This window comes from Budorcas taxicolor, chromosome 3 (genome assembly GCF_023091745.1).
Source record: "Budorcas taxicolor isolate Tak-1 chromosome 3, Takin1.1, whole genome shotgun sequence".
In the NCBI taxonomy this organism is placed as follows: Eukaryota; Metazoa; Chordata; class Mammalia; order Artiodactyla; family Bovidae; genus Budorcas; species Budorcas taxicolor.
Window position 1 is genome coordinate 49,606,786 of NC_068912.1, and position 17,116 is coordinate 49,623,901.

The 17,116-nt window shown below is 33.7% G+C and overlaps 1 protein-coding gene across 1 annotated transcript in view; it reads left to right on the forward strand.

Moving 5' to 3' along the window:
- Positions 1-17,116, forward strand: part of ARHGAP29 (Rho GTPase activating protein 29) — a 61,211-nt gene that overhangs the window by 18,939 nt on the left and 25,156 nt on the right. Inside the window, exons 3-11 of the mRNA XM_052637114.1 lie at positions 2,438-2,534; positions 2,903-2,975; positions 5,075-5,123; positions 5,558-5,695; positions 6,831-6,895; positions 7,323-7,433; positions 7,555-7,635; positions 7,840-8,028; positions 8,789-8,926. Coding sequence (XP_052493074.1) covers positions 2,438-2,534; positions 2,903-2,975; positions 5,075-5,123; positions 5,558-5,695; positions 6,831-6,895; positions 7,323-7,433; positions 7,555-7,635; positions 7,840-8,028; positions 8,789-8,926 — 941 coding nt within the window. The remainder of the gene's footprint in view (positions 1-2,437; positions 2,535-2,902; positions 2,976-5,074; positions 5,124-5,557; positions 5,696-6,830; positions 6,896-7,322; positions 7,434-7,554; positions 7,636-7,839; positions 8,029-8,788; positions 8,927-17,116) is intronic.

A 17,116-nucleotide genomic window follows, 5' to 3' on the forward strand; every position in this document is an offset into this window, starting at 1 on the left:
GTGCTTTGAAAAATATGTTTATAAGAAAGGATGAATAATTACAGAATTCTGCCAAGTGTTATAAAGTATTTTTTTCCTTTAAAGTCTAACATGTTAAAATTAGGAAATAGAAGTAGGCTTTACATTTTTTTCTGGTATTCCATTTTAAATTATGTTTGAAGTCTACTTTCCAGTGCAGTTTTTAAGACAGCATTATTGAGGTATAATTGACCTATAATAAACTGCACATATTTAAGTTAAGGGTACAGTCTGATCAGTTTTGATGTTCATTCTCTTGTGAAACCATCGCAGTCCAGGTGATGCGTGCCCCTTGGTAGCCCCTCCCTTCTGCACCTCTTTGTCCCCACCTTCACCAACATTGATACAGTGTATTTTCATTGTGTTCAAAATACTTTGTAATTTCCCTTTTTCTTCTTTGATCCATGGGGTTATTTAGAAATGTGTTAGTTTCCTAATATTTGAGGATTTTTACAGAGATTTTTATTGTTTAATTCCATCTAGTCACAGAACATATTTTGCCTGACTTGAATCCTTTTAAACCCACTGAGACTGGTCTTATGGCCCATAATATAGTCCATCTTTGTAAATTTACAATGTATGCTTGAAAGAATATGCTGTCATTGGGTAGAGGTTCTTTAAATGTCCATTTCATCCATGTGGCTGATAGTATGGTTGAAGGCTTCCATATCCTCTACTGATTTTCTTTCTACGGGTTCTGTCAATTATTGAGAGGGTTTTTGAAATTTCTGACTGTAGTTGTGAATTTGTCTATTTCTCATTTCAATTCTATTAGTGTTTGTTTCATACATTTTGAAACTGTTAATTAGGTACATAAATGTATAAAATTATATCCTCCTGATGAACTGACTCCATCATTATAAAATGGCCTTCTTTATCTCTGTTAGTTTCCTTTGCTCAGAAATCTGTGTGTGTTATGAGACAGTAAGTTTAGGGCAGTTGCAGAGCTTAGCACATTTGTTTCTTGTATGTTAGGATTCTTGTTCTTTGTTGCTTGATAGCTAGTGTCTTGAAAACTGTTGTTTCATATATTTTGTATGGATTTCTTTCAGCTGTTTAGGTTATATAAGCTACAACCTAAACTTTGAGATATTTAAAAAATTATTTGTGGTGGTGAAGTTTTTCTTCATCTTTGTATCAGGAATATTTAGAGGAATATGATGAAAGGTGTGGACCTTAGCCCCTCGTGTCTATAAAATCTTGGTTGTAATTTCCTGAGGCTTCCAGGTTTGAGGTTTTAATTCGTCCCTTCTTAGGAATCCTGGCTTTATTTTTAATTCTTGTTGCACATTAGATTCACCTGGGAGAAATTTTGAACAAATATCTGTGCTTCACCAGGCTTTTAAAATCTGAATCTTGGATGGTGGGCCTCAGATTTTGTTTTTAAAGCTCCTAAAGTAAGTCTGATGTACAACCGAGCTTAAGAACAATTCTGTTTTAAAACAAAGTATAGCTTCCTCTCCACTTGGTTTCTCTTCTTCTAGTGATTGGCAGGGACCCTAGGGAGGGTGATTGGCAGGAACCCTAGGGAGGGTGATTGGCAGGGACCCTAGGGAGGGTGATTGGCAGGGACCCTAGGGAGGGTGGGATACAAGGAGCCAGTTGCCCCTTAAACTCAGTCTGAGTAGAACGTGGTGCTTCGAACAGTTTACCCATTCAGCCCTCACGTTTTATCTCTGTAAATTGTATCTGGGCTTTTAACAAAGGTGTGTAAAGACAAAGTTATAATAAAAAACTTTTTCCAGTTATGTTTCCTAATTTTCTTTAACAAAATGCAAAATGTTAGAATATCACTATGATAAACAAAAGACAGCTATATATCAATTAAATGGACCTCAGAGCCTAAGGACCTTACAAGAATAAGGCTTTAAAAAGGAAGAAATAAGGAATTTAAGATTTTTTAAGTATTGGGTGTTGTTAATATGATATGCTTCATGTATAGGTTTTATGCTATGTCAGATGTATATATGCCTTTAGATATTGGTAATTTGTAGTGGAGAATGTACTTCATATTGACTTAAGTGGGTCACAGTGCATTTAACTGTTCTTTAAAAATGCCGTGAAGCAATAAGAGAAAATAGCACAGAGCTCTCTTACTGAGAGAGGGCTGATGTAACGTAGTCTCCATGACTCAAGATCGAGTGATTTCACATTGAGTCACTTTTTGGATGTGCCAAATAATGCGGTGTGTGTGGAGGAGTCATATTGGAATGCCAGCTACTTTTATGCAAGGTGATTCTTTTGTGTGATTTCTTTAATGAAGAACTTGAACATCATATTATTTTGTTTATTAGGTTTTTTAGTTTCTGAATCTTCTAATGCTTCTAGAAAGTAATGGTGGATTTTTATGGGATTAAATTACTTTGTATAAATCTAGTTTATTTTCCCCCTCATTTATTGTAATCCCTTTTCCCTACAGCTGTGAACTTCACAGAAGTAAATGAAGAAAACAAAAATGATCTCTTCAGAGAAGTGTTTTCTTCTATTGAAACCTTGGCCTTTACCTTTGGAAATATGTAAGTAGAGGACTGTCATTTCAAGAATTTAGGGCCTGAGTGTCTCAGTGAGAGTATGTGTCATGATAATTCAGTATGTAAAGCAAAGTATTCACCAACATAAAATATTATCACAGCTTTGGAAACGCTATGTCCTATGTTGCTATATTGCTGTATTTGGAGGTGTTTATAGCCATTCAGAAGCAGCATCCATCCGTGAGTGACTACTTAGTTTACGTGGATAGAGTCTTAGGAGTTTATATCTAAGGCTCTTTTAATCTAGATGACATGTTGAATGTACAGCTTGTGACAGAGCAATGTAATGACTTGTGTTTTGTCTTTGTGTTTTTAATTTCTATTTCTTTTTTTTTTAAACTTCCCCTGGATAGCTTGACAAACTTCCTTATGGGAGATGTAGGCAATGATTCATTATTGCGACTGCCTGTTTCTCAGGAAAGTAAGGTAGGCCAAGTTTATATGAAAGCAAAGACTTTAATATTTTTAACTTCCTATTTTAATAATATCCTAATCTTAATCTCAGCGTTAGTCTTTGATAGTTTTTTAGTGTAGCAAGAAAAATAGCTCGGTTCATTTGAAGTATGATAATTTATGGCCAGTTTTGGGGCCAAAAATTTAGTTGTACTTTTGAAGTGGAACTATGTCATTTTAAAAGAACATATCTGATAATTTTATAATGTCTTATGTAATGAATCTGTATGTCGTATGATCCAAAATTTTAATCAGTAGTTCTTAGCCGTTTTTCCTTCTTGATAGTGCCGCAGGTCTTAAAGACTGGTGGAAACTTAGAAAAATGATAGAAGAAGTGAAGAGGGTGTTCATCTTTTCACATGCCCTACAGTTTGTTTGTTACCATGAAACACCTTATTAACAAAACTATAGGTCTTAATTCTCCCTAAGAGCATTGTTATAAGTATGTCAGAGAATTAGAGTTCTGATTCCTAGTTGAAGAAAAATACCTATAAAATAATAGAGCATTAGGAATGTATGTAGAATATTGCTTTAAAGATTTATAGTAATTGTAGTAGTAATATTTTCATTTGAGTAATATTTTTTCACCAAATGCAAGATATTTAAACAGACTGCATTAGGGACATATGTTGATCATTTCCTGTTAAGGATTTCCAAAAAGTATTGGAATTCAGATCCAAAAGGATTTCAACACATATTTGGAAATGTGCCAAGTACTTGTTGTTATGTCAAAATAACATAAGAACTACAGCCTTTCTTAAATAATACAAAATGTGAATGACTACTTAAAGGCCATTTGTTATATGTACTACAGTATTTAGAAAAAAAATGTGACATTCTGAAGTCATCCATTTGATGACTGAAGGAGGACAGTGTAGAAACCATATCAGAATTATGAAGTATTTCTAGATCTTTAAAATATTATGCTGTTATTTTTTATTTTTCCTCAATTATATGTTTCAAGCTTGCTGCTAATTTAGAAAGTGTAATAAAACATTCTATCAGTGTAACAGGGGTCTAAATAATTTAAATTTTAGGTGTGAATCATATGTCCTATTCATGTGCTCCTGCTGTGGCCCATGTTTCTGTGCGTGAGTGTCTCATTGCAGTGGCTTCTCTTACTTCGGAGCACAGGCTCTAGGGCGTGCAGGCTACAGTGGTTGGGGTACACAGGCTTATTTGCTCCACATGGTGTGTGGGATCCTCCTGGATTAGGAATTGAACCCATGTCTTCTGCATTGGGAGGAGGATTATTTACCACTGAGCCACTAAGGAAGCCCCAAACCTACATCATCTTAATCTTTAAGATAAACTTATGAAGTGGTATTCTTATCCTCATTTTATGAAGGGCCAGAGAACTTAAGTGAGTATAAATACGTAGCTCAGTGTCACATAGCTACTAAGTGATAGAGCTTGACTTTAAATGTAGGTTTTACATGATTCCTTTTGCATTGAATAATAAGCTCTCACAATTTTGGTAGATAACATTTTCCTGCACTGTCTATTTCGGTAGCTGTATGTCACATACAGTGCATTAAATTAAAATTTTAATTCTCATTTACATTAGCCACTTTTCAAAGGTAGCTGGTAGCTACTTTATTGGACAGTGCAGCTATGGAACATTTCCATCATCATAGAAAGTTCCATACTAAGCTGTCCAAAGGACTTTGCATGACATGCTTATCATATAATAAAATGGTAAAGGATGGCTGAAAGAGAGTGTCTTTGTCTTCTGTTTAGATAGCAGTCTATTTAGATTGCTTCCATAACTTGCTGACTAATATTTTTGAGATCTTCAGGATTTAAAATTTTGAATGGATTCATTAATGCTGTTAGTAAACAAAGAGGTTTATTCATTCTTGGACCTTGAGAACTGCTGTTGTAAAAAGCTATATAGTTCTTATTAAATGTTCTGGCATTTAAACAGGCTTCTCAGGCTCTTTGAGTTCTAAATGCTTGAAATTCTTTAGTAGGAATTATCTCAGAGTAGCAAGTTAGAGTGAAAAAATTTTGAAGCAAAGATCTGTTATCTTCTGCTGTAATCTTAAATTTGTTTTCTTCCTTTTTTAAAGTCTTTTGAAAGTGTTTCTGTGGAATCAGTGGACTCATCCAATGAAAAAGGTAATGCTTGAGGTACTTAAAACTTTAGTCAGACATTTTACAGTTACTTTTGATAAATGTTTTGGATTACTTAATCTCCTTGCTTAGTAACCGAAAGTATTTATTTTAGACATAAGATGAATAATATGTAAAGTTTTACACATAAAACTTAAGGGGAAAAAACCTACTAGAGTAGATAGTGTGATGATAGAGACTGATCAACAGTTATATAGGGTTTGTAACTTGATAAATAATAGAAATATGCATTAAGATTTTAAAATGTAATTTGAAATTATTTTCAACTCAAGCCGTGATCCTTTGTTTCTGAATTTGTCACATTTTTTTCAACCAGTTTTCATTGAAAAACATCTTAGGATTTTAATGCTTCTTTAAAGGTTTCATGTTATGAGCTCATATTTAATATATACTTACCTTGACATTTTTTTTATTTTCAGGAAGTTTTTCTCCTATAGAATTAGACAGCATGCTGTTAAAAAACACTAATTCTATAGAACTGGCTTTGTCATATGCTAAAACATGGTCAAAATATACCAAGAACATAGTCTCATGGGTTGAAAAGAAGCTGAACTTGGGTGAGTTGCCCTTTGGGGCATCTGATTAACTCTGGAACATAAGAACTAAATTCTTTGTGATTCATTTTCTACAGACTGTAAATAATGATTCCAAATTAGTAGTGCTTTCATTAGTGAATAAAATCATTGTCCATTTTCTCTTCTTGAAATAGGGAAGGCTCTCCTTAAAATAAATATATTTATTGAACATTGAACTGTGGACCAACCATTAGATCTGGGGGCACAGTGACAGTGTACTGTCTTTGCCTTTAAAGAAGTTATACTCTAATAAGCAAAAAGAAATGCAATCAGATAATATAGTTAAAGGAGATAAAAAACAACTATCAGATAAAAATCTAGCTATCAGATCAGAAGGCAGTGGAAACATACATAAGGAACTTCTTGATAGCTAATATTTTCCCAGTGTTTTACAGTTAACAAAGTGCTTTCACATTCATTTTCTGATTTAATCCTTAACAAAACCCTGGGAAGTAGGCAAGACAAAATTCTTATTCCTGTTTAACAGAGGAGGTGAATGAGACAGGGAATTTGCCTAAGGTCAGCAGATTTGCCTAAGATCATTTTAGTAACTGGCAAACCACAGAATTTACCCAAAACCTGTGCTTTATTACATTATTTGCCTTTAATATGGGATGCCCATCAGATTCACCTAAATAGCCTTAGAAACAGATAATAAACAGGCGTAGGCCCCAGTGCCCTAGAGAGGTGAAATCTATGCAAGTGTATTTTGAAAGTTTCCCAGTTGATTTTGATGAATAATTTCAATTAAGAATCATAGCTTCATACCATGATGCAAGGTAGTATTTGTGATCACTTTTTAATTGGGGAATTTTAAAAAAATTCCCTGGTGGCTCAGATGGTAAAGCATTTGTCTACAACGCGGGAGACCCAGCTTCTATCCCTGGGTTGGGAAGATCCCCTGGAGAAGGAAATGGCAATCCACTCCAGGACTATTGCCTGGAAAATCCCATGGACAGAGGAAGCTGGTAGGCTACAGTCCATGGGGTCGCAAAGAGTAGGACACGACTGAGTGACTTCACTTTCACTTTAATTGGGGGATTACAGATAATTTTAGAGTATGGAGAAGAAAAAGTAAGTTGGACTTACTTTCTGATGCCTTCTTTGACCTTTTCAGAATTGGAGTCCACTAGAAATATTGTTAAGTTGGCAGAGGCAACTAGAACTAACATTGGACTACAGGTAGGTGGTCAGTGAACTACTAGGGTTTTATACCAAGCAGTTACTCAGCTCCTGATAATACCATGTAAAATCAGAAAATTTTGTCCTTAATATAGGAAAGAACTTGAAAGCTAAATAACCTTTTTATTGACAAGATAAAATCTTTTTAAACTTACAGAGATACTCATTATGAAGAAGCTAAGAAATTTACAGTTTTATATATATATGAATATTAATTATCTTGTTAGCTACTAATTTTGCTGACTAGTTTAAGAATTACTATTAATTTTCTTCAGTATTTTTTCATATGGTCATACTTATGAATAGTCATTTTTCTGAAAAAAATTTAAACTTAAAAATTTCTTTTTTTGAAGAAAGATAACGGGGGAGGATCTAGACCTCTAGTACATTTCTATTGGAAAATTTTCTTTTCAATTTTAAATTCTAGGAGTTTATGCCACTGCAGTCTTTATTTACCAATGCCCTTCTTAATGATATAGAGAGTAGTCACCTTTTACAACAAACAATTGCAGCTCTTCAAGCCAACAAATTTGTGCAGGTAAAAATTTATATATACACTATACTTTTTATTTTTTTAAACAGCAGTGTACCTTTAGAAAACAGCTTTTTTCTCTCTCTTCTTTTTTTTTTTTTTTTTTGTTTTAAAATACCCTTGGCAGCCTCTGCTTGGGAGGAAAAATGAAATGGAAAAGCAAAGGAAAGAAATAAAAGAACTTTGGAAGCAGGAGCAAAATAAAATGGTTAGTATTATAATAGTTTCATCTATTTGTGAATATCTAAAAATCATGAGCAATCTGTCAGCATATATACCCTGGGAAGATGCATATCTTATTCTATAGTTTATCTAAAATGCAGTCATAACTGTCTTGCTGAATATGCTAAAGAGACTTGTACATTAGGATTTTTCTTATTTTGTATTTAATACTCTTTTTTATTCTGTGTAGCTTGAAACAGAGACTGCTCTTAAAAAGGCAAAATTGTTGTGTATGCAACGTCAAGATGAATATGAAAAAGCAAAATCTTCCATGTTTCGTGCAGAAGAAGAACATCTGAGCTCAAGTAGTGGATTAGTAAAAAATCTCAATAGGCAGCTAGAAAAGAAGCGAAGGCTGGAAGAGGAAGCTCTTCAAAAAGTAATCATCTTTTTTGTTATTTGTTACTATTGAATTAGCAATAATCTGCTAAGGCTTCAGTTCTCAAATTTTAACCTGCATCAGGACCACCTGGAAGACTTGTCAAAACAAACTGCTGGGCCATGTCCTCAGAATTTCTGATTTAGTAGGTCTGGAGTTGGCCCCAGACAACTTGGATCTCAGAGAAGTGCCCAGGACTGCTGCTGCTGTTGCTGCTGGGGATCCACACTTTGAGAACCACTGTGCTAAGAGATTTTTGCTTATATTTTGAATATTGGGGTTTATTTGTGAAGAAAGTATCTCAGGGCAATCGTTTAATGTTTTCTGCTTGACTGTTCAGGAGGTTCACCATTTAGGCAACTGGCTATATATGTGTACTTATTCTAGTACCTGCTAGCAAGACTAGGCAGAAGCTTTGTATTATTAATATTCATGAAATATAATTGATAAATTCTGTAAGAATATTATAGGAAATGGTAAATATAAATAGAAAAGTTTATTAATGGACATTTATTTTATAGACAGTGTACTAATTGTAAATTATGCTTAACTATTCATAGAAGTCAGTTGTCCTTGAATTGCTGACCAAAACAGAATATTTCTCTTTAGGAATATTCTATCTAAAACATAGAATGTTTCAGAACTTTCATGCATAAGCCATTTCAATCATTTAAATTGAGCTTTACTAGAATAAGTATATTTATTTTAAAATATAGATTCAGTGAACCAGCGTCACTTTTTTCTCTGATAACTCCTAAAGGTAGAAGAAGCAAATGAACTCTACAAAGTGTGTGTGACAAATGTTGAAGAAAGACGAAATGATCTAGAAAATACCAAAAGAGAAATTTTAACACAACTCCGTAAACTTGTTTTCCAGTGTGATCTTACCCTTAAAGCTGTAAGTAATTTCTTCAGTATTTCAAAGAGAAAAAAAATTAAGTCTGTACATCTGTAGATATACAGACTGTATAACCTCTAGAATACTTGATGAGTTGCAATTCTTACAGGATTTAATTTCTGAGATTATAGGAAAGTTTAGAGTTTGAAAGTTGACTCTCAGTTTTTAATTCTAGTATGTGGTTTGAGCTCTTATCTGTTCTCTTCTCCATGGATTGATGATTTGTTTGGTTAAAATTGAAGGGTGAATGTTTGAAATTGCCTGTAAGCCACTCTTTCTTGGGTTGACTAACAAAATGGATTTAATCCCTGAAACATCTATCAGCACAGTGAGATCTGTTCTCCAGAATTTGAGTAAACTAAATATTGAAATTGAACCCAATGGTTTATTTGAAGACAAGGCATTCAAGTATCTCTTTAAAGTGGCTTTTATTAAAAATTTATGTGCAAAATACAGTCAACTTTCCATATTCATGGGTTCTACATGAGTGAATTCACCCAACTGTAGATGGAGAGTATTCAGGGGAAAAAAGATTTCCAGAAACTTCCAAAAAAGCAAAACTTGAATTTGTCTGCATTGGTAACTATCTACATAGCATTTAATTATATTTAATAGCTGTTTGCATAGCATTAGGTATTATAAATAATCTAGAGAAGATTTAAAGTCTGTAGAAGGTTATGCCTAATTTACACGCAAATACAGTGCCATTTTATATAAGGAACTTATGCATCCATGGGTTTTTGGTATCCATGAGTGGTCCTGGAAACAATTCTCTTAGATACTGAGGGATGACGGTACTTGTTTTTGGCATACGTTTCACAAGTTTTAAAGCATATATAAATTTCTGTAATCACTACCATCACAGTTAGGATTCAAAATAATTCTATCACTCCAATAAAATTTCCTCATGGTACCCATTTGTAGCCACACTCTCCACCTATCCCTTATCCCTGGCAAGTATTGATCTGTACTCCATCTCTGTAGTTTGATCTTTTCCACAGTGTCCCATAAATTGAATTATAATATGTATCTTTTGAAGACTGGCTTCTTTCACTCAACATAATGCTTTTGAGATTCATCAGTGTTATGCATGTATCAATAATTCATTTCTTTTTATTGCTGAGTAGTATTCCACTGTGTGAATATACCGCAGTGTTTATCCATTCACCAACTGGACAGTTGCAGTTTGGGGTAATTAAGAATAGAGTTACTATGAATATTCATTTACAGTTTTTGTGTGAATGTAAGTTTTACATTTCTGGGGTAAACACCGAGGAGTGAGATTACTGGGTGGTACGGTAAATGTTTGATTTTGTGAGAAGTTGCCAAACTGTTTTTAGAGTTTTCCATTGTAACTAGCAATCTGTGAGAGCTACAGTTGTTCTGCATCCTTCACAGCACTTGTCAGTTGTTGGTTTTATGTTTTAGCTGTCCTTAGGTATGTAGTGGTAGTGATTTTGTTTTGAGAATGACTTATGATATAGAGCATCTTTTAAAGGGTAAGTGTGCAATCTCTGTTTTGCCTGTTCTTTTGGATTGAGTTATTTTCTTATTGTTGAGCTTGCATGTATTGTCTTCCAGTTTGAAGCTTCTCTTTATTCTTTTAGCAGTGTCAGGGAACAAAAGTTTTAATTTTGATGGAATCTTACTTAACAGTTTCTCCTTTATGAGTCATGCTCTTGGATGATACTTAAGAGTGCTTTATCTAACCCAAGATCTCAAAGACTTCTTTGGTTTTCTATAAAAATTTTATAGTTTGATACTGAGAAATGATCCATTTTGAGTTAATTTTTTATAAAGTGAAGTATAAATTGAAGTTCATTTTTTGCATATGGATGTCACGTGAAAATTATACTCATGGAACTTTATTTTATAGTGGTGACTGAATGTTGGCATGGAGAGGTCAGTGTCATTGAAAAAGGGATTACCTAGATTTCCTGAGAGAAGGCACCAGGATTGGTGAAGTAGAAGCATGAGGGAGGGGAGAAGCAAATATGAAGCCTTTATTAGGGTTTCTGAGGGAAAATCTAGGTAGGACAGGATAAGCAATATAGGATTGTCTAGTTTGAGTTATTCCAGTGGGCTTTGGGGAATAAGGATGGCCTGAAACAGGGAATAGGAATTGATACCTGACCTGGAATGATTTAGGGCAGGGGAAAATACTGGCTTGGTGTGTGAGAGTTAGAGATGGTTGGAGTTACATGTGAAAGACATGTGTGTCCCCAGCTAAGAATTGGCTAGCATTCAGAGGAACAGAAGTCCCCAGTCAGCAAGTTTTTAAAGATATTAAATGATCATAAAATATAGAAAATAAAAAAGGTGATTAATACTTGTTTGCTTGTTCTATTACCATTTGTTGAAGACATTGTATCATCACCAGTGAATCGTCACCATTGAATTGCCTTTGAACCTTTGTCAACATTCAATTGACCATATTTTTTAGTTCTATTTCTAGATTCTCTATTTTGTTCTGTGGATATATAATATATATGTATCTATCCTTTTGTCAGAACACTACTATATTGATTACTGGTATTGTCTAGCAAAGTCTTAAAATCAGTTACTATGTTACTGTAAGTCTTCCAGTTTTATTCTTTTCAGAATTGTTTTGAGTATTTAACTCTTTTGTAAAAATGTTAGAATCAGTGTGTCTGTATCTACAAAAAAAAAATCTTGCTAACATTTGAATCGGAATTGCATTAAATTCAGCTTAGGGAGAATTGACTGTATATGTATCATCCTAACTGTATCAGTGCAGTTCAGTCTCATAGTCGTGTTCGACTCTTTGCGACCCCATGAATTGCAGCATGCCAGGCCTCCCTGTCCATCACCAACTCCCGGAGTTCACTCAGACTCACGTCCATCGAGTCTATGATGCCATCCAGCCATCTCATCCCCTGTCGTCCCCTTCTCCTCCTGCCCCCAATCGCTCGAGCATCAGAGTCTTTACCAATGAGTCAACTCTTGGCATGAGGTGGCCAAAGTACTGGAGTTTCAGCTTTAGCATCATTCCTTCCAAAGAAATCCCAGGGCTGATCTTCAGAATGGACTGGTTGGATCTCCTTGCAGTCCAAGGGACTCTCAAGAGTCTTCTCCAACACCACAGTTCAAAAGCATCAATTCTTCGGCGCTCAGCCTTCTTCACAGTCCAACTCCCACATCCATACATAACTATGTATAGAGTTCTCCAATCCATGAACACAGTATGTGTCTCCATTTATTTAGGTGTATATTATTTTTAATCAGCACTTTGTAGTTTTTAATGTTTCTTTCCCATGTTTTGTTAGATTTAAACCTATGTATGTATGTATGTATGTATTTGAGGGGTTCATTGTTAATCTGATATAAGTACATGATATTTGTGTACATGTGTATATATATCTATGCATACACACATGCTTATTTAATTTCAAATTCAGTTGTTCATTGTTACTGTTGAAAAATATGAGTTATTTTCGTATCTTGAGCTTGGATTTTGCAACCATGCTAAACTCACTTATTACTTTTAGGAGCTTTTTTTGCAGAATCGTAGGGTTTTCTTACATAAAAAAGTCATGTTTTCTGCAAATAGGGACAGTTTTCTTTCTTTCCAAACTCTGTTCCTTTTTTTTTTCTTATTACACTGGCTAGATATTAAAATTCATTGTTGAATAGAAGTGGTGAGATAAGACATCTTTGTCTTAATCTTAGGAAGAAAACACTTAGTCTCTCACCATTAAACATGATAGCTGTAGGGTTTTTTTAAATACTTACTTTTAATTAATCTATTTGGCTGCACAGGGTCCTAGTTGCAGCATGAGGGATCCTCAATCTTCGTTGTGGTGTGTTGTTCAGTTGCTAAGTCATGTCTGACTGTCTGTGACCCCATGGACTGCAACACGCCAGGCTTCCCTATCTTTCACTGTCTCCCACAGTTTGCTCAAATTCATGTCCATTAAGTCGGCGAGTCTGTCTACCCATCTCATCTTCTGCCGCCCTCTTCTCCTTTTGCCTTCAATCATGAGGTCTCTTTAGTTGTGGCATGTGAACTCTTAGTTGCGGCAGGTGGGAAATGGTTCCCCGACCAAGGATCAGACCCAGGCCCCCTGCACTGGCAATGCAGAGTCTTAGCCACTGGGCCACCAGAGAAGTCCCTGTAAGATTTGTTATTTTTTGAAGATACCTTTTATCATGTTAAAGAATTTCAATTTTTTTCTAATTGTTGAGAATTTTGTCATGAAAATATTGGGTTTTGTCATATGATTTTTTTTTTTTGCATCACTTGATGTGATAATAGAGTTTTTCTTCTTCAGTCTGTTAATATGATGAGTTACTTCATAATACTGATACTGATATTTAAGTTTTGATCTATCCTTGCATTCTTGGGATAAGCCACTTTTGTTTGTGACACATTGTTCCTTTTATAAATTGCTGGATTCAGTTTGCTGATATTTTGTTGAATAGTTTTTTCTTCTCTGTTTATGAAAGATATTGGTATTATGTTTTTGTTTACTTTTTTTTTTCTTATACTGCCTTTATCTGATTTTGGAATCAGGGTAATTCTGACCTCATAAAATAAGTTGGGAAGTGTTGCTTCCTATTTTATTTTCTGGAAGAGATTGTATAGAATTGGTGTTATTTCTTTAAATGTATTGTGGCATTTCCTGGTGGAAGTAGTTGGCTTGGAGTTTTCATTTTTTTGGAAAATCTTTCCCTGTGTATTCAGTTTCTTTTGATATAGGCCTGTTTGAATTAGTTCTTTTTTACGTGAACTTTGGTAGTTTGCGGAATTAGTTCCACCCTTTCATCTAAGTTATTGTATTTATGTGTTGTTTAGTGTGTATTTAGTGTTGTTTATAACTCTTAACCTTTCAGTGTCTCATTGAGCTGTAGTGATATCCTCTCTTTCCTCCCTGATGTTGGTAATTTGTGCCTTCTCTCTCACTTCTGTCTCTTTGGTTAGTCTGCCTATAGGTTTATAAATTTTGTTGATCTTTTCTGAGAGACAGCTTTAGCTTTCATTCGTTTTTCTCTACTTTTCTTCTTAAATTTTTTTTCTGCTTTTTTTTGTTCCTTTCTGCTTACTTTAGGTTTATTTTGCTTTTAGTTTTCCTTTTAGTTTCTTAAAGGTAGAAACTTAGATTGTTCATCAAGACCTGTCTACTTTTTTAATATAAATAGTTAATGATTTTAATTTCTCTCTAAGCACTGCTTATCTACATCCGACAAATTTTGAATTTGGATTTTCATTTTTATACAATTCAAAATATTTTCTAATTTTCCTCAAGACTTTGATTTTACCTGTGGATATTGTAGAAGCTTGTTTAATTTCTAATTATTCGAGGATTTTCTGGACATTTTCCTGATATTGATTTCTAGTTTAATTCTGTTATAGTGAAACAAATACTTTATCTTGGTACTGTTCATGTATTCACTTGAAAGAATGTATATTCTGCTGTGGTTGGCTGGAGTAACCTATAAATGTAGATTAGTTCCTCTTGGTTTATGGTATTATTTATTTCTTCCATATCTTTGACGATTTACTTTTTGTTTCTGTCAATTACTGAGAAAGGAGTTTTGACGTTTTTAGCATACTATATATTTTTAATTCTTTCAGTTTTTCCTTTATGTATTTTGAATGTCTCAATTGCTTATATACACTAATGATTATTATATATTCTTGGTGAATTGGTCCTTTTATCTTTATGATATGTGTCTTTATCCTGGTAATTTTTCTTGCCTTTTACTCTACATTAGTTAATATTGATAGAAGTAGTTAAGGTTTCTTTTGAGCATTTTTAGCATGGTATATCTTTTTCCATTCTTTCACTTTTAACTTAAACATGTATTTTACATAAAGTTATTATAGCATAGTGTTCAGTGTTGACTTTTTAAAAATCTCCATCTTTTGAGTGGAATGGTTAGGCCATTTATATTTAATGTTAAATATATGTGCAAATTTAGGCCTACTATTTTTTGTTTTCTCTTTGTACCTTATGTTTCCCTTCATCTGTTTCTCTTTTGATGCCTTTTTTGTATGAATCAACAATTTTTTAGAATTACATTTTAATTGATCTATTTAATTTATTTATTATAGACTTAATTTAATGTTTTATTTATATATTAGAATTATATTTTAATTTATCTAAAATGATAGTCTAAAGTTTAATTTATTGTATATATTTTAGTATATCTATTGGGTCTTTGATTATATCTGTTCATTTGTATAGTGTTTTTTCTTTAAATGGCTGCACTAAGATTATAATGGCTGCATTTTCAGTTTACTTTGAACTAATATTTTACCAAGTTCAAATGGAATGTAAGAACTATACCACCATATAAGTTATTTTATTCATTTTTTGTTGTGGTTGATATCTACATACATTGTTGTATGATCTGCATACATTGAAAACCTTACCAGACAAACTCACAATTTTGGTTTTCAGAAGTCTCAAAGTTTAGAGAGTTTAAGAGAATAAAACTAGTCTTTGAATTTATCCAGATATTTACCATTTCTGTTATTATTCTTTGACTCTGAGGTTCCATCTTCTCTCCCATATAATTTCTCTTTTGTCCAAAGAACTTCTTTTACCATTTATTTTATAGTTGGTCTACTGGTGATGAATTCTCTTGGTTGTCTTTCATCTGAGAATGTCTATTTCATCTTCATGCATGAAGGATATTTTCACTGAATTTAGAATTCAGTTCTTTTAACACTTTATTTATAAAAATGTTATTCCACTGCCTCTGGCATCCAGAATTTCTATGCATAGAAACTTGAATCATTGTTCCGCTAATATGGAGCATGTTGTTTTTCTTTGTTTGCTTGCAAAAATTTTTCTTTGTCTTTGGGTTTCAGCAGTTTGATTACAATGTATTTGGATGTGGCTTTTGTTGAGTTTCTCCTGTTCATAGATCTACAGATTTAACTCTTTCAATGTGTAAGAAGTATTTGGCTATTTTTCCTTCAGATTTTTTTTTTTTTGGTAACAGTCCCTCGTCTTCCTCTAAGACTCTAAAGACTCAAATGACAGACCTTTTGTTATTATCCCACATGTAGGACCTTTTTTCCCCCAATCTTTTTTTCTCCTGATTGTTTATGTTGTTCTACTGATCTTTCTTCAAGCTCAGTGACTTTTTTTGTTGTTATCTCCATTTTTCCATACAGTCAATCCACTGATTTTTTTTTTGTTTTGGAAATTTTTTTAGTAGTAAAATTTCCTCTTGTTTCTTTTTTATGTCTTCAAATTCTCTGCTGAGACTTCAGTCTTTCCACATTTTGATATTGTTGGCCCTTATTTCTTGAAATGTACTAATATCTGCTTTAAAGTCTATGGTAATTCAAATAGCTGAGTCATCTCAGTGTTGGTATCTGTTTGTCTTTTTTCTTATGAGTTGTTGAGATTGTCCCAGTTCTTTGTATGACAAGTAATTTTTAATGATATCTTAGGCAATTTCAGTATTACCTTATGTGACTCTGGGTTTTCTTTATAACTTGTATTGAATGTTGATTCTTAAAAAATTTAGCAGGCTTTTGATCCAGCTAGGTTCACTCTTCAACTAAGGACTCCCTTTGAGGCCTTCTGGCTGGGAAACTGAAGTCAGCCTAGTCTGCTGCTTTGAGAGCTGAGTTGGGGAAGGATAAAGAGAAAGAAACAACAGGAATTTCAGACTCCTCACTCTTCAGAAACAGTTACAGAGAAGAATTCCGTCAGCTTTAGACGTCTGTTCTGCTGCTACTGCCCTCACTCACACTGCCACGGGACTTCATCTTAGGGCTTGGGGCAAGAGAGAAGACAAACATACAAAAGAAACTAGAGAATTTCCCCAGCTCTTTCAGTCACATGTATTTGAGTAGTAGTAGTGTACTGACTGGGAAATAACTAGCAGGAAAAAAATAACAGGAAGCATACCACGGATTGGTCAAAACTTGATTTGTAGTTTGTTTCCACAATCTACTTGCTGCCGTTTACTTTTCAGAGCTCTCAGATAGCTAATCCATGCATTCTGTCCAGGGTTTTTAGGGAAACTGAGTGAGAGACTTTGGAAGTGAGCTTATTCCATTTGAATCACAAACCTTCCTTATAATATTTCTGGGTGTTTAAAATTGTATCTCATTTGTTTATCAAATTCTGATTAATTAATATGTGGTTAATTTACAGTCAATTTTAATAAAAATATTTAAAAGAATTACAAAATCCCAGGATTCAA